The sequence below is a fragment of the Cyphellophora attinorum genome (assembly GCF_001299255.1).
Source record: "Cyphellophora attinorum strain CBS 131958 chromosome Unknown Contig8, whole genome shotgun sequence".
Classification (NCBI taxonomy): Eukaryota; Fungi; Ascomycota; class Eurotiomycetes; order Chaetothyriales; family Cyphellophoraceae; genus Cyphellophora; species Cyphellophora attinorum.
The window spans coordinates 467,799-489,829 of NW_017253236.1; the positions used below are offsets into that span (position 1 = coordinate 467,799).

The 22,031-nt window shown below is 53.2% G+C and overlaps 9 protein-coding genes across 9 annotated transcripts; 6 read left to right on the forward strand and 3 right to left on the reverse strand.

The window, feature by feature from the left end:
* Positions 1-1,712: 1,712 nt before the first annotated feature.
* AB675_5475 (uncharacterized protein) lies at positions 1,713-2,587 on the forward strand (the record flags this gene model as incomplete). The annotated part of the gene is made up of 2 exons (XM_018145688.1): positions 1,713-2,383; positions 2,425-2,587. The coding sequence occupies 2 exons, from the start codon at positions 1,713-1,715 to the stop codon at positions 2,585-2,587; spliced, it is 834 nt and encodes a 277-aa protein (XP_018001999.1).
* A 201-nt stretch (positions 2,588-2,788) lies between these two features.
* Positions 2,789-3,510, forward strand: AB675_5476 (uncharacterized protein; the record flags this gene model as incomplete). The annotated part of the gene is made up of 2 exons (XM_018145689.1): positions 2,789-2,969; positions 3,017-3,510. The coding sequence occupies 2 exons, from the start codon at positions 2,789-2,791 to the stop codon at positions 3,508-3,510; spliced, it is 675 nt and encodes a 224-aa protein (XP_018001820.1).
* Positions 3,511-3,641: 131 nt separating this feature from the next.
* AB675_5477 (putative transporter) lies at positions 3,642-5,442 on the reverse strand (the record flags this gene model as incomplete). Its single annotated transcript, XM_018145690.1, has 4 exons — positions 3,642-3,847; positions 4,008-4,059; positions 4,108-4,214; positions 4,263-5,442. The coding sequence occupies 4 exons, from the start codon at positions 5,440-5,442 to the stop codon at positions 3,642-3,644; spliced, it is 1,545 nt and encodes a 514-aa protein (XP_018001753.1).
* Positions 5,443-5,900: 458 nt separating this feature from the next.
* Positions 5,901-7,501, forward strand: AB675_5478 (putative sterigmatocystin biosynthesis monooxygenase STCB; the record flags this gene model as incomplete). The annotated part of the gene is made up of 5 exons (XM_018145691.1): positions 5,901-6,214; positions 6,259-6,289; positions 6,338-6,481; positions 6,526-7,280; positions 7,327-7,501. The coding sequence occupies 5 exons, from the start codon at positions 5,901-5,903 to the stop codon at positions 7,499-7,501; spliced, it is 1,419 nt and encodes a 472-aa protein (XP_018001788.1).
* Positions 7,502-11,176: 3,675 nt separating this feature from the next.
* Positions 11,177-11,929, forward strand: AB675_5480 (IMPACT family member C14C8.09c; the record flags this gene model as incomplete). The annotated part of the gene is made up of 1 exon (XM_018145693.1): positions 11,177-11,929. One exon carries the CDS (start codon positions 11,177-11,179, stop codon positions 11,927-11,929), a length of 753 nt encoding a protein of 250 aa, XP_018002028.1.
* A 476-nt stretch (positions 11,930-12,405) lies between these two features.
* Positions 12,406-12,914, forward strand: AB675_5481 (uncharacterized protein; the record flags this gene model as incomplete). The annotated part of the gene is made up of 2 exons (XM_018145694.1): positions 12,406-12,694; positions 12,775-12,914. 2 exons carry the CDS (start codon positions 12,406-12,408, stop codon positions 12,912-12,914), a joined length of 429 nt encoding a protein of 142 aa, XP_018001977.1.
* A 905-nt stretch (positions 12,915-13,819) lies between these two features.
* Positions 13,820-14,860, reverse strand: AB675_5482 (uncharacterized protein; the record flags this gene model as incomplete). The annotated part of the gene is made up of 2 exons (XM_018145695.1): positions 13,820-14,389; positions 14,669-14,860. The coding sequence occupies 2 exons, from the start codon at positions 14,858-14,860 to the stop codon at positions 13,820-13,822; spliced, it is 762 nt and encodes a 253-aa protein (XP_018001818.1).
* A 1,506-nt stretch (positions 14,861-16,366) lies between these two features.
* Positions 16,367-17,750, reverse strand: AB675_5483 (Splicing factor U2AF-associated protein 2; the record flags this gene model as incomplete). The annotated part of the gene is made up of 5 exons (XM_018145696.1): positions 16,367-16,540; positions 16,592-16,747; positions 16,795-17,298; positions 17,347-17,457; positions 17,583-17,750. 5 exons carry the CDS (start codon positions 17,748-17,750, stop codon positions 16,367-16,369), a joined length of 1,113 nt encoding a protein of 370 aa, XP_018002156.1.
* A 597-nt stretch (positions 17,751-18,347) lies between these two features.
* AB675_5484 (Eukaryotic translation initiation factor 5B) lies at positions 18,348-21,670 on the forward strand (the record flags this gene model as incomplete). The annotated part of the gene is made up of 2 exons (XM_018145697.1): positions 18,348-21,376; positions 21,427-21,670. The coding sequence occupies 2 exons, from the start codon at positions 18,348-18,350 to the stop codon at positions 21,668-21,670; spliced, it is 3,273 nt and encodes a 1,090-aa protein (XP_018002031.1).
* Positions 21,671-22,031: the final 361 nt, after the last annotated feature.

The following is a 22,031-nucleotide window of genomic DNA, read 5'->3' on the forward strand; positions in this document are numbered from 1 at the left end:
CTGGGATTCCTCCTATGATGCCAATGTATGTGAGCAGTCAATAAGTCGTGTGTTGGGAAGGGTCCGTGGTCAGCAATACAGTACTCCCAGCGACAGTGGCATGGTCTCGACTTGGAATCGGGTTGCTCTGGGATGGGCTGCTCTGGAGCTGGGGCGGCTTCAGGAGGTACAGGCTGGAAGAGGCGGAGAACAGGGATGAGCATGGCGATGAAGCATCTGCATGCCAAGTGCCAGAGTCTTTGTAGCATCATGCAAGCTGTTGGTGAATGAATGATGGGTCACTGGTCTTGAGCTTTGTAGTGAGTGAATTTCAGATCGACTGAGAAGTGTGATAGTCGGCGGATTTGCGAACGATAGGCTGTTATATGCTGTAGATGATACTGGAATAAGGACTTGTTGGCTCGACCACTTCAACGCACATCTATATAGTCGTCCTTGACCACCTTCCTCACACCTGCCAGCCGGCTCCAGCATAGACAGTCCATCCAGAGCATCAGAGTTGAACAAAGAAGAACTCAGACACTTCCGAGCCACGGCTGAGACGTGGTATAAGCTTGCGATATCTGAGACCACGGGCTGGTCAGTTTCGGCTTCATCTGAATCGAAAATCTCGGATCAATGATTGTCGCTTTGTTCTCATGTATGCAGATGGTGTCAATGAGCGTGACTTGGTCGTGATATCTTTTCAACGAGGTTGCAACAGGTCTGAATCATGTAATCGGAACCTGTTCGACGACTACTCAGGTATATGGTGGCAGCCCTCCGTAACAGACCTCAGTACGAGTGCCAGATGACAAAGGGAAAATGTTCCACATCATTACGCTCCTTGTCCGGCGGCACATCAGAGGCAGCCTTGACTGCTCAGGACGCATTCTGCGCCCCGGAGTAGACGAGCCTATGCATCAGAGCAGCCACATCGGCAACGAGACGTACACGTGCCTTGTCGTCATCGCGATATAAATTGTCGACGAGGATTCAGCGTCGACAAGAGCATCGATATCATTTTCACGACCAATATTTGGGGTCTGTCGTCATGTCTGTCATTATGTCTGGTTGACTGGGGATGCTGTTAATGATCGGGAGTCATCGGGACTTGCTGATGGCATACGGAGAGTTCCTTCCATGAGGGCGACACAGCTTGATCACGTCGATCGAGTAAGTGAACTGGGGCAAAAGGACAGGCAGACAGACTTGGAGCGCACGCGAGGAGCTCCCTCAGAGCGAGCTTGGGGCACCACGGCGGCCTCCAAGGGACCAACCTTTAGGGCTACTTTAAATACCCGAAGCGCAAGCGGACCTTTGGGACCACCAAAGCTTAGCTTAATCTGCTAGCATCCCTGCGGCTCATTTCACCACATATCTTCCGAGCGCCAATGAGTCCGCCTCATGGGCAACCGTTCCCACCACGCTGCGCGAGATGTAAACGCCGCCGGAACAAGTGTGATGAAGCACGCCCGACCTGCACGCGATGCTATCAAGCCGGCGCAGAATGTGAATATCTCATCAAACTGAAATGGGATGGCAGAGTCCCGCGCCAGACGACACCACAGATCGCCAGACCAATCCAGTCATGGCCATCAACAGATCGTCTTCTGATGAGCCATTTCATCAACCACACCTCTCATATCATCCCGCACCGGAAAATGAGAGAACAAACGTGCCGCGACCTGATCCCACTCGCCAATGAACGGCCTGCTTTGCGCTATGCGATCATGGCAATGTCAGCTATTCATCGAAATGAAGTTTTCGAGCAATTTCTCGCGCACAGCCTACACCACCTACAGCAGGACCTATTCAATCAAGACGACAGCGTTCTCCAAACCATCAAGACCCTGTGTATCTCTGAAATCTACTCAGGACGTTGCGATTCGGCCTGGCGAATTCACGTAGCTGGAGCCGCTGCGATGGTAGGAGCACGAACCGGCATTATCAAGCAATGGTATCAGTCAATGGAAGCTTTGACAGCATTGACGAGCCGTGGACCACTCAACAACGACGAAATCCACCCGATCGTTGTCAAGGAAGCCATCTTGGATCTCTACAGCGGCTACACGCCAGACTTGAACGACGTCTTCCGCCAAATCGGCAAGGGCCACGCTACAGCAGACACAGTCTACGAGATGATTCAGCGAGATCAGATGGAACTCCGTTTTCCACCCGACGTACAGCTCGACAAGGCTGAAGTTCGACAATATGCAGCCTGCAATACGGCCTACCAACACTGCGCATTGATCCACATCTACCGAAAACTCGAGAACTACGACGCCACTTCCCCAGAGGTCCAATACTGTGTTCGAACAATCCTTGACACCGTCTGCGGTATTCTCCCCATGAACGCGTTGAGTCCCTGGGCGCTGCTCACGACACCAATCTTCACAGCAGGGTAAGTCCGCGACCAAGTAAGTGCTATCTAACTTTCCACAGATGTGAAGCCGCTGGTGATGACCGAGACCTCGTACGAACACTCCTCAAAGACCTTCATTCTACACTCCGCATCAAGAACATACTTCGAGCGCTTGATATCCTCGAGCATCAATGGTCAAGCAAGCATGCTGAAATCGAAAGCCTGGACTTCATTCCATATTGAGTAGGTCGAGGAGATACCCCACTCTGGGAGATCTCCGCAATCATTCACCTTGTGTTCATCACATGGCAGTCTCTCGAGACCCACAGCTTCCGTAGCAAGCGATGGACAAAGCCTTTGTGGGCGCCAGCTTCGCCCATCTGGTCAGACATCCAAAAGCGTCGCGTTGCGCACCACGACGCTCCTTCTCTTCGCCGAACAATCATGTCCGCCCGAGTGTCAACACGAATCAGCATACGCTGGCCACCAGAGGAGGCTTCGGAGCCGACAGACACACTCTTCCTGAGCCTGGGAGGATACTATGTCGACCTACGCATCAACAAATACACAAAAACCATCGATTGGGCACTCGCCGGACAACGCATCATTGTCTCCGAAGATCCACGTAAGCACAACCACTTCATGAATCTCACACAAAGCTGATCCCGACAGTGAAAGTCGAGTTCACACATCCACTGGACTCGCATTGCCATGCGCCAGGCGAGCAGGGGCATGGAGAAGCCGATGTAGGCCAATTCTCCAAGCTGCCGAATGGAGATGATCTGGAAGTCGGAGAGATGGCAGCGCCGCATTTAGGTGGGCGGGTTATGCCGTACGAAGAGGTCTGGAGGGAGCTGGATGCTTCAGAAGAGGCGAAGGGGTGGATTCTGGAGAGTGTCGATGAGGAGCCCAAAGTTTTCTATGCGAGGATTGCCGGATACTTCATTGCGGTGAAGCGGACGACTTCCTCCGACCGTTATGAGTACGCTGCAGTCCGCGAAGACCGCGAGGATGGAAGGTGGGTGAGTAAGCACGCATCAGAAGATGTGCGTGGCGTCGAGACTATGAGTGGGTTGAGTGAGGGTCTGAGGCCGGAGAAGTGGAACGTCGGAGATATAGTGAAGTTTGGGGGGATGAGCGTCATTGTGCGAGCTGTAGCTCAATAGCAGTCTAGGGAGCGTCAAATCTGACGGACACGATTCGCAGTAGTAGGAGAGCAAACGCAACCGATGTGTTGACTTCCAGGGTCTTTCCTTGTCTGTCAACCGTTGGCACACAGGTTCTCATCCAGATCAGATCACTTCGCCATTCCAGTCACAGCCTCACGCGTCACATCTTCCTCCCTCACAACACCAACGCCAAGGTCCTCGACGCCGTCCACACGCTTCATATACATCGGTCTCTTGGCGCGCATCCGTGGTCCATACTTCAGGAGTAACAGATACGCCGGGATGAGTCCGAAGGTGCAGATGATGGCTTGTGCAGCGAACGAGAGGGTGTAGCCTGTGAATCGTCAGCTTGGGTGAGGTCAGAGTGACAGCAGAAGATCGTGAAGTTGAGGCGGGTCCCAAGAGCGGGTCAGGACATGACCGAGGGAACAGTGAAGTCATGATGATGATCACAGCGTTGGCCTGGTGTTTGGAAACTCGGGAGAACGCCTTACCTGAGTCTTCGACCCATGGAAAGATGAACCATGGAATGATGAACGCGGACATCTGTAAAGCGTCAGCAAGGTTGATCCACATTAGATCAGATCGACCTACGTTGATCCAAACGGTGTAGAAGGTTATGACCTCGTTCGCATGGCTAGGGTAGTTGTCCACGATATAGGCAGACAAGGTAGTGTTGCCCATCTGCAACCCGAGCGAGTCTAATATCAGAGTCAGCTTCTGCATGATAGATCACAGAGCGCACCCACAAAGGAAGAACGCGACCTGTCCAGTCATCCAATGCCAGTGTTTATCGATAGAGAAGCCCCAAACAAGGAGGCCAACAGAAGAAACGACCGCAGCAGGCATCCCCAGCCATAGTCGGTTCTCCGGCAGTCTCTCCCCTCCACTCTTACGTGTCATCCATACCATGATCTTGTCACTCAGATGTCCGGAGCAGAACAATTCTGCTGCCAAGAGGCCCACAAGTAAACCTATGAGGAGGGCGCCCTGCACACGTGGAGTGTCTTGCTCATATGCAGCAGGAACGATTGTTGTGATGCCGCAGATCCACCAGTAGTGTAGGAAACAATAGCTGAAGACACTTATGACCACAGTTGGGTATGCAAACAGGCGGATGAACTGTGTTATGGTCGTCCAAGGCTTCGGATGGGCCACACCTGGTACTTTCAGGAGGTTGAAGTATCCCAACTGCTTCGTTCTCTTCAAGTTTGTCAATGAGTTGTGCTGCACCTCGGCCGCCACCATGACAGCTCGAGGATACAGAGTCTCTGGCAGAAGCAGACACTGCGATAATAGAAGGACTGCATAGAGGATCGTGACGTGATAGGCGACCCATTGGCCTGACTCCGCGAGAAGTCCACCGATGACACCGCCCATGATCGTGCCACAGTTGGCGGCAATAGTCCACAGTCCGACTCGTGTGCCTCTTTCATGCTCCCAACTCAAGTCATTGATGATGCATAGGCCGACATTGGCGGCTGGACCAGCTCCAAGACCTTGAAAGAACCTGGCAGCCATGTAGCCGGCAAAGTTGATTCCTTCAATTGCTGTACATCCACTGGCGATCACAGCAATGCACGTGGACAAGATCAGGACTGGTCTCCGTCCATACGTATCTGCGAGTGCTCCCACCAGTAGTGGTCCGACAGCCAGCCCGAAACATGGTAGAGCGAAGGTCCAGTTGACATGGTTGTAGTCCACATCCAGCTGGACCATCAAGAAGGCGAAAGACGGGATTGTGGAGGTTGTGAAATATGTCAGGAGGAAATAGCTGTAAATGACAATGCCAATGCAAGTGTACTTTCGTCGCGTGTTCCAGTTCAGCGGGTCCAGCTTATCCGACGTTGGGGTCGGCGACAGGGGCCGCCCTGCAGGGTCAAGTCTCTGGGTGCTGGGCGTTCGCTCGACATCTTTGATTGTAGCCATGTTTGATCTTCAGTCGTTGCAGACTTCGACATCTTCCAGATGGGCTCCAGCAGCCATCTTATGCTTCATCTCCTGACCTGCCTTCTGTCGCATGACTGGTCTGATAAGCAGGAGGAAAACGTTCAAGGACCGTGTTCGAGATGGAGATGGGAAACGCTCTGATCTCCTCGACTTCCCCAATCAGGCTTAGCGTTATCAGGAGGAAGGAGGATGTTAAATCTTGACAACAAAGCGGAGGAGAGCGGCGATTAGATTCCTGCTCCACAACCATGGAGGTGAAGTGGATGATGGGAAACCTTCAAATCTCCTCGACTTACCCAGGCTGATGAAGCCAAGGGACCACCTTCCTCATCTCCTCCCAACGACAGATCTTGGCAAGCGCGATACGTTGTAAATAAAGAGACATGTTCAGACAACGAGCTTTCCGGAGGGACTCACCATATCCTTGACTTATCATCATGTTAGCTCCCCTCCTACTATGCGCGGCTTGGCTGCTCTATAACGGAGCATCAGTCTACCGTAGCTACACTACCGGCATACCTGGCCCGTGGTACACAAACTTCACAACTGTGGTACTGAAATACTATGAATTCACCCGTCGAAGGCGGACATGGATTCACAGTCTTCACCAGCGGTACGGACCTGTTGTTCGCCTGGCACCGAATGAAGTGTCGTTCTCCAATCTGGAAGGCCTCAAGGAGATCTACCAGAGCGGTGGCAGTGGATATGACAAGACGGAGTTCTATGACCTCTTCAAACAGTATGGTCACAGGTACGAGAGTTCCTCATCCAGTAGGGTTGTGCTGATGAGTTCAGGACCATGTTCAGCACACTAAACCGGCAAGATGTCAGTTGCCTGCCCAGGCTATATCACTCTCGCTAATCGGACCAATAGCATGCCAAGCGCAGAAAGCTATTCGCCGAACGCTATGCCATGACAAATATTCTGCGTTCCACGATCGTTGACGGCATAAGACAGAGAGCAGCAGCAGTAATCGAGAAGTGCAAAGCGTCACAGGGTGGTTATCTTGATGTTTACGTGAGCTTCCTGATTCTTGCTTCAATCCGTTGCTAAATGGCTAGGTCACCTTGCATTGCTATGCCTTGGACTGTGCCAGCCACTTCCTCTTCAGCCCGGGAGGGAGCTGGTCCCTGACGGACGACAATGACTTCAAGCTCATGCAAGAGCTATCGTACCATGACAGTCTCCAGCAACGATGGATCCAGTACTACTGGCCAATTCTTGACAAGGTCAACACCTTCTTCAAGCCCAAGTCGACTCCCATCTCTCACGACTTCGTTCTGGGTCGAAGCCAACAACGCAACCCTGACGAGGTCTCACTCTTGCACAAGTTGCAGTCCAAGTCATCCGATCTCACCCCAATGCAGACAGCAGCTGAGTCGATGGATCATCTTGCTGCTGGGATCGATACAACCGGCGATGGGCTGTGCTTCCTAATGTACGAGCTTTCCTTGCCGCACAACAAGGTCCGTCAACAGCGGTTACAGAAGGAGATCTCGGAAAACCCCACCGCTAAGCTGGATGAGCTTATCTACCTCGACGCGGTAATCAAGGAAGGACTCCGTCTCTTCCCACCCATCCCGATGAGTTATCCCCGATACGTTCCTGCGGGTGGTCGGAAGATCAGCGACTTCGACGTCCCAGGTGGAACCATCGTTAGTTGTCAGCCATATTCGCTACACCTGCTGAATGAGGATGTGTATCCGAAGGGCGAGACTTTCATCCCCGAGCGTTGGCTAGAGAAGGAGGGTGATCTGGAGAGGAACAGACTGTTCTTCGCTTTCTCTGCCGGAGGTCGAGGTTGCATCGGAAAAAAGTAAGTCTATGCATGAGCCTTGTCCGGGCACCGCTGACGTCGATAGTCTTGCGCTGGTAGAGATGAAGACCCTTCTGCGAGAGATATATGGCAGATTTACGACGACTGTGGCAAAGGAGATGACAGGTGATATGTCGATTGATGACCAGATCATTGCCTCACGGCCAAAGGATCAGACATGCCTGCTGGTGTTCGAGGAGCGGTCCGACGTGTCGAGTTGATCCGTGTTAGCAGTATCGACATCCGCTCGACAAACCGGCGCCAGTAGCTGATCGAGCCGAAGCCCGGTGCAAACCTGACACGTTGACAGGATACCACGCCGAATCAGCACGAGCTTTGTGCGGGAGCTGACGGGGAAAAGTCGCGACCGCAAGGATCCGTTCTGCTAGCCCAGCACAGATGAACTTCGTTTCTCTGTGACCGACGTGTAGATCAAGTGGGCGCGCTATAATACCTCCTATATGTCGGAAGCTAGCCGCACCATCGTGACTGCGATACTCTGCGTCCATCAGCTCAACCGCAGGTGGTTAGGGCGGTCAAATCCCTGGGTCTGGTCAGAATCTCCCCAAGTGAAGGCGCATGCAGTGGTCGCAATGACCTCTGGGCATCACAAGAGTTATGCCATGGCTAAAAACATCGGCACTCAGAGATCTAGGTATTGAAGGAGTGGCAGGGGAATATCTAGGACTGGTAAACACTTCAGCGACCATGGAAAGTGCCCATTTCTTCATGATCAAGGCCGCGTTCTAAGATCTCGGCGATCTCATCTGCATCATTCTTACCACCACTACCACCAAGGTCGTTTGTCCGAAAGCTCCGGCTGTGGTGCGCGGGCGATTCCTTCTTGGCCTGCTTGTTGTCATGAGCAGCCTTTCGAATCTTGCTTACAACTTGCCTCCCACGACAGGTGCCTTGTTCACAACGGCCCCAGCCGCAGATACATTGCCGACAGTGGTGCCGACCACGGGTGCATTGCTCACAGCCCCGCCCGCATCAGGCACATTGCCCACAACATCATCGACCTCTGGTATAGCTACGGCTCCCTTTGCAACCGCATCTAGGAACTTCGCAATCCGCATGGGTCCTGTCAAACGTTTCTTGACCGGCGTTTTGACCTTCCCTGCCGTAGCCTTGACCTTGTTCTTGACCTTTGTCCCGGCATGATCATCACCAGACCCGTCCAGCCCATACTGATGAAGCGGTCGTGTCCCATCCCACCACTTCCACCAAGGTCGTTTGTCCGAAGGCTCAGGCTGTTGTGGTGGCGACGGCGGCGGTTCCTTCTTGGCCTTCTTCTTGTCATGAGCAGCCTTTCGAGCCTTCCTGCGAGCCTCCCTCTCCGCCTTCTTTTTGGCCCTCTTGTTGGCCCTTGCCTTCTTTTTGGCTGCCCTCTCCTCCTCTTTCTTGGCCTTCCTCTTCGCCTTTTCTCGAGCTTTCTTCTTTTTGGCCTGTTCCTTCTTGTACTTCTTGATCCTCTTATCTATCACATTCTTGTCCTTCTTAAACTCCTTCTTGACAATGCTTCCAACAACCCCCAAGGTCTGCACCTGATTCTGCGCCTGGTTGTTGTCCGGCTTATGCTTGCCCTACAATCGCCATTAGCCGCTCTTTTAATTTGACTGCGGCAGATCGACTCACCCAGGCCTCCTAGTTGCTGAGCAGCTTTGCATTCATGCCAACTACACAACGACATAGATCCCAATCACCCCCCTGGCCAACCCAGTCCATGACAACGATGCCCGTGCTCCAGTCCCCTTCCTTGACGCCGCCATCGTCTTTGAGCATATGTGCGTGACTTAGATGCTTGACAATCTCCGGGTTGATAGCCGCAGCCACCTTTTCAGGCCAAGTTCCAACCTTCCAGAAATTCGAAGCGGAGAGGAAGTTTATGTACAATGGAAACTTTTCACCCTCGTGGGCCTCGCCATTTGGCGGGAACTTGCAGCATCCACTTCTTTCGAGATGCTCACGTGCGAAGATGATTTTCTGGTTGATTGAGGCGGGCTCGTCGACCTGGTAGAAGTCTTGCACACAGACATCGCCGCTAGGACAGGTTGAGTTGGCAGTATTGTCGGCCCACTGGCTGGCATCAATACCCCAGCCCTTGCCATCATGTTCATGCTTGAGGCCTTCTTCGATATTGAATCGTCGGACGAGCACGATCTTGCCCCTGCAGTCGGACAGTTTTGGTACCCAGGGTCGTGTGAACCATTGCTCAGGATTGCCGTCCTTATAGTGCTTCTTGAGTATCTGGGAGAGTTGCTCATCCGTGCCTTTGCCAGTTCCCTCGCGCTTCAGCGACATGATCAGGGTTTCCGAAGGGTTCTCGCGGAGAAATTTTAGGACTTCTTCGTAGAGATCGCGGAAGTATTTGTTGCCAGTAAGTGAGATGGGAAACACAGAGTGGACCAGTACCAATTTGTCTGAGTCGAGGTTGAATGGCTCCGGGACTTGTACACGAAGATCGAAGAATCGGACACCATTCTGAAGTTGTTCCCATGGTGATACAGCCTGACAGCGAACCGAAGGAGGTGCGTTGTGATGGGTAGGCGAGTTGTGTGTGCCGGGAATCGATAGGGCACCCAGAGGTGTGCTGTCTGGTAATCTGCCCATCCAGTTGTTCAGACCTTTTGAGCTGTAGATGGCGACGAAGGAATCCTCTGGGAGGTAAATGCCTGTGAACCTGTTCTCAGGGTTGCCATCGACTTCAAGCTCTGGCGTGTCACTGGTCGTCGGTACAGGCGTGTACATTCGATGTCGTTCGCCATTGCCTGCTTCAAATGTCAAGCGCGTGCGGTCCTTTTCTCCGCGTTTTGTCGGCTCGAAGTCGGTCTTCACGATCTGGAACGGTTCGAGACGGATATCGACTTCACGACGATCGAAAGGTTGTGCATCGCGAGAGATCTCGGGCACTTCTACCCGCGTAGAATGGTTTGTGAGGCCGACAGCGTTAGTGACATTCGAAAGGGCAGAAGTAACATTCTTAAGATTGAAGGCGTTGTTGATTGATTTCTGTTCAGGATCGAAATACTCAACGAGCTTGAGGGTGAGGGGCTGGTTGGAGATGTTGCGTAATGTAATGTTGGGCGCCATGCTGATGTTGTAAGAATACGAATACTTCTCCTAGGTGGCAATGTAAGGATGTTGTAGGAATAAATGTTCAGATGAGACGCCAGCCAGGTATACCTTGTGCAAGAAACAAGATGATGGAGCGGGACACAAACTCGATCGTAGCTGCTTCTTTGGAAGTGAAGTCATTGCTGCAGGTCCAGCTTTACAGGGGTCTTGTCCCGTCCCGACAAGATCGAAGCTGAGTTTCGGTCCCGCTACAGCAAACTAGCGCTCCCGTCGTAGGGAAAGCCCGTAGGCGCATAAGCTCGTGGCTAGATCTGGGACATCAGCACCAACTTTGTAGGATCCAGTGTTCCCCTCCAGGCTTATGAGGGGCATTGGAGCGAGGGGCATCTTGGCTGGTGACGAAGCCACCTGGGGGTGCCTGCCTGCCGTCATGCTAGGCGTGCCTGCTCGAGACGGTAGTCCTGCTTGAAAATCGACTGCATTGAGGAGGAAGGAGCAATCTACTCTGCAATGTCGCGTCTCAAGCACAGGTACTCCTGGCGTTAGGTCTAATAACAATCAGAAAAGCTCGCCGACATGATGGTGGGACGACCTCGGAAACATTTTCCAGCGCCCGTCTTCTATGCCAAGAAGCGGACTGTCTTATCTAACTGTGATAAAGCGAGCAATTTCGTTGACATACCCGCATACTTCCTTCGGGTCAGATCCCCGCGCTCTATCGACATCAGACCAGTCCCTTGGCATTTATGCAGTTTGGGTGAGGTCCGAGTCTCCCATCGCATCGGGAGGGGTATTGACCGGATTCGATATGCCTCACAATGCCTCAGAAGCGACAACGATCGCCGCCAGTAGATGAGCTAAAAGACAGCATCTTCATCTCCGACCCCATCGAGGACAGGAGCTCAACATTCATCGCGTACTACTCGCCAACAGAATCTGCAAAGTCACTCCAAGCACTGCCGCAACTGAAAAGCGCTGATCATCGGATGGCAGCATGGCGAAAGCCGTCAGCACAAAAGACCATTGCCGGCAAGTCTATCTTCGCAACTGGTTCAGATGACGACGGCGAGAAGTATGCTGGCAAGAAACTTGAAAAGGTGATGGCAGAGCTTGACGCCGGGGGTGCTGTTGTTGTGGCTCGGTGGTACGGCGGGATCTTGCTCGGCCCTGTGCGCTTTACGCATATCGAGAACGTAGCCAAACAGGCAATTGCACGATCTAGAGGCGTGGACACTGGCGCTCAGCCAGCCAAGAAGCCGAAACAGGAGCTCGTCCCGGTGGACGACTCCGCTGACGTCCAGCGACTTGCGAAACAATTGGCGGATCGTGACAAGAGCATCGCCACTTTGAGACAGCTACTCGCTGAGAAGCAGGCTGAGAAGCTCTCGGACGCCTTACCAACATCAAGTGGTGCTCAAGCAGCAACAGTCGCGGCTCAAGCTCCGGACTATGGAGCCATGAGCCTTACGAGGCTCAGACAGCTCGAGAAAGCCCGCGACGCGACGATCTCCTGGACGCTGAGACAGATTGATGCTGCCGAAGCAAGCAATGTATCCAATGAGACGGGGTGAGACTGGACGATTTGGGCTGTTTACCAGTCGCTCTCGCATCTTATCGATGACCTTATCGAGCAACAGTGCATGTCGCACCTGCTGCCATAAGCCTTTGCGAAAACAGAACACAGCCTTCTCTTGACTTCAGCATACGGAACTCATGCTCACTATGCGCAATGTGTCGGATACCTCAGGGTAAGAACATGATGTGACAGACGGACTTACGTCCGTAGATACCGAAACGGGAGCGAGATGCGCGATGATGAGCGATACGAAGTATTGACACACAAAGTTGGGGAGACCTTGCATCTACTAACAACATCGTCAGCATAAATTCGCGGCATCCCCTTCATCAATCCGACCGGCATAACAAACGCCCACGACATCGCACTCGTGCGCCCAAGCCCAGGCTCGGATTCCAAATCGCACACAACACCACCGCACTTCTACCTCAATCTCAAACTTCCTCCAAGATACGCCCCAGCACCTCAAAGATGACGTCCACCACAATGCGCGGCCATTGCAATTGCAAGCGCATCAACATCACCATCGCCGACAAGCCTCCATCAGAGCTCAACACCGCCGTCTGCCACTGCCGTAACTGCCACCGTCAAGGCGGCTCGATCATCATGCTCCTCGCCACGGACGACGTCGTCATCGAGGGCGAAATCAAGGCGTACGTCGATCACGACACAGACTCCGGCCAACCCGTAACGCGGTACTTCTGCGACAACTGCGGAACACCCGTGATCTCGACGACGCCAGTGTATGAGGGTAAACGCAGTAAGTCTTGTTGTCTCCCTCGTGGCCTGCAGCTTCAAGCTCAGGGATGGCACAATTATTGACCACACTTGTCACCACAGTCGTCAAAATGAATCTCTTCGATGACTTTCCAGCACCACAAGTCGAGATTTTCACGCGCTCCCGACGATCATATCCTGCGCCGATCGAAGGCGCTCTGGTGACGTTCCCAGGAAATGCGGAGGCTCCGGCGCAAAGTTGAGGTGACCGTCGGTCAAAGCTCGCTCTTAGACCTAGGAGGAGGACGGAAAGGGCCCTCGTATGTAGAGAGCGGTGTCAATGTAGGAAAGGGGGCAGTTCACCGTCAATACCTTCAGAGGGCAATCCGCCTTCTGCGAGGCATACAATCTGGCGATGGGTATCATTGGAGGTGGGAGCCGAGAGCCAGCATCCCATCCACTTGCTTCGTGGGCTGGGCTGAGCTCTCGGACTGGGAAAAGTGATCTCGCAATATGTCGTCTGGGAAGTAAAAGAATGGCTCTAACTCTCGCTCTCTCCCTGAATGTGCGCTGCAGAGTAGCCAGTGTTGCATATGCTCCTGAAAATAATCGGCCATGTCTCCCGGTTTCGCGGTAGGTCTGACTAGTCATCCGGCCTCGTTGATACTTCTGATATCTTGACTTTGTCAACCGGCTCTGGCTCAGGACATCAGGCTCAACCGGTCTTGTCAATGACCACTTCGAAGCATGTCGAACGGTCTTACCAAGAAGATCGGTGAACATTGCATCTGTGTGACTCGAAGGGTTGCTTAGTGGCGCGTCCAGCCTTGCGAGCGTCGCCCGCTCCCTGTACTGCGACTATGTGAGGGTTTCGAGGCCAAAAAGAGGTCACCGGGAGAATGAATATATTTGTCCTTGTGAATCCACCTGCCACAATCATGCCCGGCACGTGTTCATTAACCTCTCGTAGACCCAACTCATTCTCGTCAGCCGGTTTCAAACAAGACCGTCGTCCGGTATGCGCTTGTTCCTGCCTGGCAATACCAAGCTCGTGGTGGGTAGTTCGTGTAAATTGCTTTTGTTCATTTCCTTGGAGTTCCAACTATTTGGCTGCATTATTCCACAACCAGCATTGCCAGTAACGATCTTCCCTTCCACCCCAATCTATCTAACCCCCCCGCCCTCCCGCCCCTCCGCTCACTCCCTCACGAAAAGTCTTCCCCAACCAACCAACCACATCCTCCCCAAACTCCTTCGGCTTCTCCAGCAACGCCCAATGCCCGCCCTCCCGACTCATCTTCGTCAAATCCGGGATCAAACCAGCATCTTCAACCGGCCCAATCGCCTCGACCCTGCATACAAAATCCTGCTCGCCACCCCAAAACAGCGTCGGAACCTCTACCTTCGGATTGCTCCTGATGGTTTTCTCCGCCTCGTGCTGCACCCCAAACGTCATGGATTTATACCAGTTGTTTGCGGCTTCGAAGGCGCCAGGGACGCTCAGACGATCCACAAAGTCTCGCTTATGCTCGCCCTGCGCGAAGGGCAGAGTAGGTTGGGTCTTCCCTGCGGTAAGCCAATTCCGCATTCCGTCCTTGGTCGTCCAGTTCTGCTTCCAGGTATGCGGATCGCCGAAGGCAACGCTGTAAACGGATTCGATGTTATCGCGCTCGATCTGCGAGCCGTCGTCGGCAGTAAAGAGCTTCCAATAGTAGTAGATCCCGTACCCGAAAATCTCCTCGGTGGCCTTGTTAGTTGCGTCGAGATCAAAGGGTTTCTCCGAGGGTGGGACCAAGGCGACGTTGAGGATAATCAACCAATAACGCGGGACTTGTAGAAGTAGTAGAAGCGCTGGGCCATGAATGAGCCCCAGTCGTGGCCGAGGGAGACGACTTGGGCGATGGATTCGTGGTCGAGGATTTCTGCAGCGTCGGCAGCCATGGCGTCAGAGCGGTATTCGTGCATGGAGGAGGGTTTGGAGGTGCCGCCGTAGCCGAGGCAGTCGAAGGGCGTCGACGCCGTAGCCGGCGGGGATGAGGTAGTTGTTGATCAGGCCGGCGAAGAGGGCGGCGGTGTCGGGCCAGCCGTGGAAGAGGAGGATTGTGGGTTTGGAGTCGCGGGCGGGGGATGTGTAGTAGGTGTAGGTGTGGCCGCGGGAGACTTTGAGGGTGGTTTGCTTGAGTTTGGAGAGGCTCATTTCGGCGGCCATGCTGGGTGGTCCTGAGGAGGGGATGAACTCTGAGTGAGTAGTGCGCGTGGCGGTGATGGGTTTCTGTGCCGTGGGTAGAGTCAGATGCGACTGGGTTAGATGATGTCTTCATATAAATAATGGAGACGTGTGGTGTTCCAACTTGAGACTTGTCAGACTACGCTCGCAGAACGGGAAATCAACTCCTCCTGAGGGCTGAAGTATACCTAGCCGTGGGATATCAGGCGGCTGTTGTCTGGGGTCCTTTGAGGGGATCCAAGGCAATGCTGGCGGGACGTGATTTTATGCTTTATACCTACCTTGTATACCTCGGCATTCCTGCAAACACCGTGTAGAGCGTTTGTGGCTTCAGCGCAGGACCCGTTGAGGGGGACTTGCTGGTCAGATCATCGGCTGAGCAATGTCGAGGTTACCCGCTCCCAATCGCTGAAATCCAGACGATCGTTCAGTGAGCCCTGTCAGGGCTAACTCCAGCTTGCTGCCGTATTCCGGATTACACACAAGATGCTGGTCGCACAATGCGGGCTGCGGTACTCCGGGGTCTTGGGGCCATGGTGCCGTTGCAGCGACGCATGACAGGTTTGTATGTCTCGCCCGACCGTTGCACGGCACCCTGAGCCGTGGGTCGAGCGACATTTGCTCGCGCTGACAACATCATCCCAGCATGAGATCAGCATCGGCTTCCTACGCGCGATCTGATTCCGGAATCTTGAGCTCACCGTGGTCAGCACAAGTGCGAGAGAAATTACTTCCTTGGCCCAGGAGGGACGGTCGCAGCCCGCTAACGACGAAAGAGTAGAGAAATGCCGTTGTTGGCTTCCGACAGCTCGTGTATGCAAGTTGTCAGGAACACAAGGCGATAGAACCTTGAATGCCGAAACAAGAAGCTGCGTACTCCGACTCCGACTCCGGGTTCTTGGCGAAGTCCGCGGATTTCTTTGCGTGGGAAGGACGCCTACTGCATACATTGCATCTGCGTCAACAATGCTGGTGTTGCTTTCGGGCTCCAGAGGGATTTCAGGTCAATGCTAATCTGCCATTCAAAGGCAACTGGCGAGCGAAATCCCGAGCTTGTGGCAATTCTATGGACAATGTATGCATAGACATCCACAACCCAGCTGGTGGGGTAAGGCTTCGCCAGCGCCTCGTAGGTACGTCAGCGAGGCCTGAGGCTGATCATTTCACTCGCGCTCTTGCTTGGTTTCTAGCAGTTCCCGCATTGTCAACTGCATGAGGTTCTTATGCCTGCCTGCGTAGCTAGTCGTCTGCAACTGGCATTGCCAAGCAAGTTACCAATTGGAGAGGGCAGTTGCCAATACCAGCATAAGGCATCCCTCGTTGGTATCCAGCGTGTTGCAGATTCTGTCCTATCGTGCCGCCATCATCGTGGTCCCCGTGGTGCAACACTGCAACTTGATGAAATGCCGTTTCAGTCGCTAAAGCCGGAGCATAAGCAAAGCTGAGGTCCTTGGCTAACATTCCACCCAAAGCGACCGCTTCAAAACATTATTGCTCCTGCTCAAGCCACTCCCCAAAGGCATCCAATCGACCGCCTTCACCCTCGTCGCTTTCATCGCCACCAACCACGTTTGACTTACCCTTGGACTTTTTAAATTTCTCGTCGCCGGTTGAGATGTATGCCACTAGTTGTCGTTCATCGAACCAGCGACCATTCATCGTCTGCAACACGATCAGTCAACTCTCGTGCTTAATCTAGGTCGCATGTCTTACCTCAACACAAGCCTTGGCCGCATCTGGATCGCTGAACTTGACACTTGCTACGCCTGCAGGCTCGAGGTCGTAAAGGATGACGTTGGTAACGGCACCAAGCTTGGCACATTCGTCTCTGATATCCTCCTTGATGTCGAGAATGGCAGACGGATCCTCCTAGCAAGAGTCAGCCAGTGGTCTTTGGTCGGATTGGCCAGACGTACCTCAAGTTCTGCCGGGGTGAACATATGCTTGAGAATCACGACCTTGTCGAACTTGGAGCTTGTCTCTGGCATTTGCTGTGGGTCGTCATCGTCCCAATCGGCCAGCTTGTTGTTCATCTTCTGGCTTTTCTTGATGATTCTCTTGAGATCCTTCTTGTTCTTCTTGGCTGGCGCCTCTTGTTGAGCCTTGTACGAGAAATCGGCAGCCTGTACTCGCATGTTCCCATTTGGACCTTGAGTGCCTAGCCGGAATTCCGTGTCGTCTAGCATCTGGACCGCCAAGTCGACGGACTCGGGCCGGAAGAATACGACGAGGGCGTCACCCTTGAATTGACCTTTCTCGTCTTCGTACATCTTGATGCGTGGTTCGCCTGACTCGAGCTCTTCAGCAATCACTCCCATCTTGCCAAAGACATGTTTGATTTCGTCCTTGTCCGCATCGAGAGGGATAGACGTTACATAGCAAGCAGAGTTGACTTTTTGCTTCTTCTGCTTCTGGCCGTCCTAGTATCCGGTTTAGCTCGGTCGACTAAGTCGGCGGCGCAATCGTACCTCGTCTCCGTCCTGCTTCCTCTTCTTCTTGTTCTGTGCCGCAGGTATATGCTCGTCGACGCCCTCAACTCTGTATATAGCTGCTTGTTGGTCTAGAAGTTCCTGATCCACCTTCACGAATCGCGACGCAGGCATGTGTTAGTGTTTCTGAAACGCTATCATAGCAGAGGCCGTAGCATGTGGGAAGTCCAGCTGTAGTCTACGCTGGGATGGAACAAGAAGCCTACCACTGGTACCCATCGCTTGAGAGCATCGTCCCACTCGTATTCATTGCCCTCATCGGTTTCGAGGACGTATTTCGCGTCTACTTTGGACCATGAGATCCGCTCATCTTCGCCGAACGCGGAAGGCGATTGAGGAAAGCCAGTCTGTCGACCGTCGTCCGCGCTGCCATTCTCAGCCATGACTGAGCCGCCTGCCGATGGCGGCTATGGAGACTGCGCCTGCCAACAGTTACTCTGAAGATGCTTTCGATCAACTTCTCGATGGACGTCAATGAAGGCAGCAGCCTCGTCAACTGAACAAGGCCGCCAATCGGACTGCGCAACTCAAAATCTGTGGCACGAGCGATATTCCAGGCAAAAATTGTCCTCGAAGGAAGACTATGTCTGGAGTTGACACCGGTGACAGAGATTGCCTAGTGAATGAGATATGTACTTAAGTAGAGTTGAAGGAGTCATTTGTTGCAGCCACCAAAAGTCAACGCCAAGGCCGTGCGTCACAGCATTTCCCCACTCAGGCTGTTACGGCGTTAGTAGTGCCTTGAGTTCACGACTTTCAAGAATCTGCACGAGACCTTGGTCTTCTTTGTTTGATACAAATATCACGTTTCTTTGCCACCCAAGAAGGCACCATCTCTTGCTTCTAAATTCTTCCAGCAGACGTCGACGTTCGCTGCATTGCACATATTTTTGGACGGCCTTCGCTCAGTTCGCCCCACCTTCACAAAGCAATCGTGGACTTGCGATTTACTCTGACCTACATATCTCCGTTCTAGCACGATGGCGCCGAAGGGCAAGAAATCAAAGAAACAGGCCGATGACGACTGGGAGGCTGAACTGGGAGAGTCAATACCTCCTGCGGGTGAATCGACCGAGAATGGCGAGCAGGCAGTCAACGGTGCAGATGACGGAGAGGAGACTGGTGGCGGTGGTGGCGGATTGCTAGCAGCCATTCGGAAAAACAAGGACAAGCGGAAGAAGAAGGGCAAGGTCGACAACGATCTCGTTGAAGGCGAGGACCCTGCACAGGCTGATGAGCCAGCGTCAGCCCTGAACGGAAAGGCACCAGAGGAAGCCACCTTCGACGATGACGACGATGTCTTTGCAGGAAACGCGAACAAGAAGCCGAAGGGCGGCAAGAAGGAGACACCGAAGCCAGCTGAGGATCAGGATGACGAAGACGCGGGCGCTGGAGGCGTAAAGTCGAAGAAAGAGAAGGAACGCGAGAAGAAAGAGCGTGAGAAGGCCCGGAAAAAGGAGCAAGCCGCAAAGAAGAAGACCACTGCACCCACACCTGCACCAGAAGCCAAGAAGGAGCCAGAGAAAGTCATCGAAAAGACCGCTGAACCCGCGGCTGTGCCAGAGAAGGACGACAAGGGCGGCAAGAAGAAGAAGGTGCCCGCTCATCTCGCGGCCCTTCAGAAACAGCAAGAAGCCCTGCAGAGGCAGCGCGAGGAGGCTGCTCGTCTCGAAGCTGAAGAGAAGGCCGAAGAAGAGGCGAGACTCAAGAGGGATGCCGAAGAGGAACAGAAGAAAGCCGAGCTTCGCGAAAAGAAGAAGCAGAAGGAGAAAGAGAAGAAGGAGCAGCTACGCAGAGAGGGCAAGCTACTGACTGATGCCGAGAAGAAGCGGCAGCAGCAACAACAACTCCGCATGCAACAAATGCTTGCCTCAGGCGCTCAGGTTGCTGGGTTTTCAGAGGGATCAGAAGACAAGAAGAAGCCTGCAGTTGACAAGAAGAAGAAAAAGGCACCGAACAAGCATGAAATCGACCTTGAAGCGGCTGCTGAGAAGGCACGGCAAGAAGCGGAGGCTGCCGCAGTCGAACGAGAGCGACTAGCAAAGGAGCAGGCAGCAGCAGCTGCTGCTGCAGCCGAGACAGTGCAAGAGGAAGAAAGCTCGGGGCTCGAAGACTGGGAGCAAGCTGCCGCGGCTGAGGATGATGTCAAGGACTCCTGGGATGCAGATTCTGATGAGGAGCCTGCCAAGGCTACGAAGCCATCACCAGCTACAAATGGAACCGCACAAACACAACAAAACGGGCATGCAAAGACATCGCTCCCGGTGCGGTCAGCTTCATCAGCAGCTACTTCATCGGCGCCCACACGAGACGACTCAGACTCAGAGACTGATGAATCAGAGTCCTCTGAAGACGAAGAGCTCACCGCAGCGAAGCAAATTGAGGCGAAGCGCAAAGCCGAAGCCGCCGAGCGCAAGAAGCAAGCCCATGAAGCAGCCCTTGCCGCTCGGTCAAAGGACAACCTGCGATCACCTATTGCTTGTATTCTCGGTCACGTCGATACAGGTAAGACTAGTCTTCTCGACAAGATTCGGCAAACCAATGTCCAAGAAGGCGAAGCTGGTGGTATTACCCAGCAGATCGGTGCTACATATTTCCCAACCGATGCCTTGACCCAGAAGATCGCGCCAGTGAACAAGGACAATGCCTTTCAATTCAAAGTACCTGGACTCCTGGTCATCGACACTCCTGGTCACGAGTCTTTCTCGAACCTCCGATCACGCGGTTCTTCCCTTTGCAACATTGCTATTCTCGTGGTGGATATCATGCATGGTCTCGAGCCGCAAACTCTCGAGTCCATGAAGCTCCTTCGAGATCGAAAGACGCCTTTCATAGTGGCGCTCAACAAAGTCGATCGTCTGTACGACTGGAAGCCAACACCCAACAATGGCTTCCGTGATAGTCTGTCCAAACAAAGAGGCGGTGTGCAGAGCGAATTTAAGGATCGTTTGGAGAAGACCAAGGTCGCCTTCGCGGAGCGTGGTTTCAACGCCGAAGTCTTCTACGAAAACAAGAACATGTCGAAATACGTCTCTCTAGTGCCAACATCAGCACATACGGGCGAGGGCATCCCAGATATGCTCAAACTGCTAGTGTCACTGACCCAAGACCGCATGGCCGGGAGCTTGATGTATCTCAGTGAAGCTGAGGGCACCGTTCTTGAGGTCAAGAAGATTGAAGGTCTTGGTACTACGATCGATGTCATTTTGTCAAATGGTGTACTTAGAGAAGGCGACCGGATAGTAATTTGTGGCATGGACGGCGCTATAACGACCACGATCCGAGCTCTTCTGACACCTGCGCCATTGAAGGAACTCCGACTCAAATCTGCGTATGTTCACAACAAGGAAGCCAAGGCCTCTTTGGGCGTCAAAATTGCAGCAAACGACTTGGAGAAAGCTGTGGCTGGCTCTCGATTGCTCGTGGTTGGACCAGACGACGATGAGTCGGATCTGGAAGACGAGGTCATGTCCGACCTGGCACAACTGCTCACCAAGATCGACAAGCAGTCTCGTGGTGTCAGTGTGCACGCATCTACGCTGGGCTCTTTGGAAGCTCTCCTCGATTTCCTGAAGCAGATGAAAATCCCTGTGGGCAACATCGGTCTCGGCACGGTCTTCAAGAAAGAGGTCATGATTGCCGGCACTATGCTGGAGAAGAACCTGAAGGAATACGCCGTTATGCTCTGTTTCGATGTGGCTGTCGATAAGGAGGCAATGGAGTACGCTGAGAAGAATGGTGTGACTGTATTCACTGCAGAAATCATCTACCACTTGTTCGACAGCTTCACCGCATACACGAAGAAGCTGGAGGAAGAGAGAAAGGAAGAGAGCAAGCTGGACGCTGTCTTCCCTGCTGTGCTCAGCCCGTTGCAAGTGTTCAACAAGAAAGACCCAATCGTCATCGGTGTCGATGTGATTGACGGTAACCTGCGGCTTGGCACACCGATCGCCGCCGTAAAGCACAACTCGGTCACTGGTGTGAAGGATGTCGTCAGTCTGGGTAGAGTGTAAGTCTGACTTTTGCACGTTTGAGAACTCATTGCTAACAAATCAACAGCACATCAATCGAGCGAGAGCACAAGGCCATTCAATTGGCCAAGAAGGGCTCGCCGTCCGTTGCTGTCAAGATCGAAGGTCCGAACCAGCCGCTGTATGGTCGACAACTCGAGGAGAAAGACACGCTATATTCAATGATCTCTCGGAAGTCGATTGATACCCTCAAGAAGCATTATCGGGACGAGGTGACCAAGGACGAATGGAATCTGATCGTCAAGCTGAAGCCGATGTTTGATGTCTCATAAGCGGTCGCAGTGCTCTAGAGGCCATGTGTAGAAGACGATGTTCAGGAAACGTGTGAGAGACGCAGAGACTATCGCACACGAAAAGTTCATGATTGTGAAGATTCAGTGCGATGTCGATGTTCGACAGAGAGGCGATATCTGGACCAGGTTCTCAGCATGTGTTCATAGAGCGGATCATCGATGTCCAAACAGCCCTCTCATCGAGCATGTATCTCATACTTTTCGCTCCCGTCGCCTGAGAGCCTTCCTAATGAATTTTTGTGAACGTTCATTTGCTTCTTGAGGTAGCCCGTGTCGGCATCACAGCTTCCAAAGGTCCGGTTGTGATGCGCGCAAGCGAAAGCAGGGACGCACTCGCTTA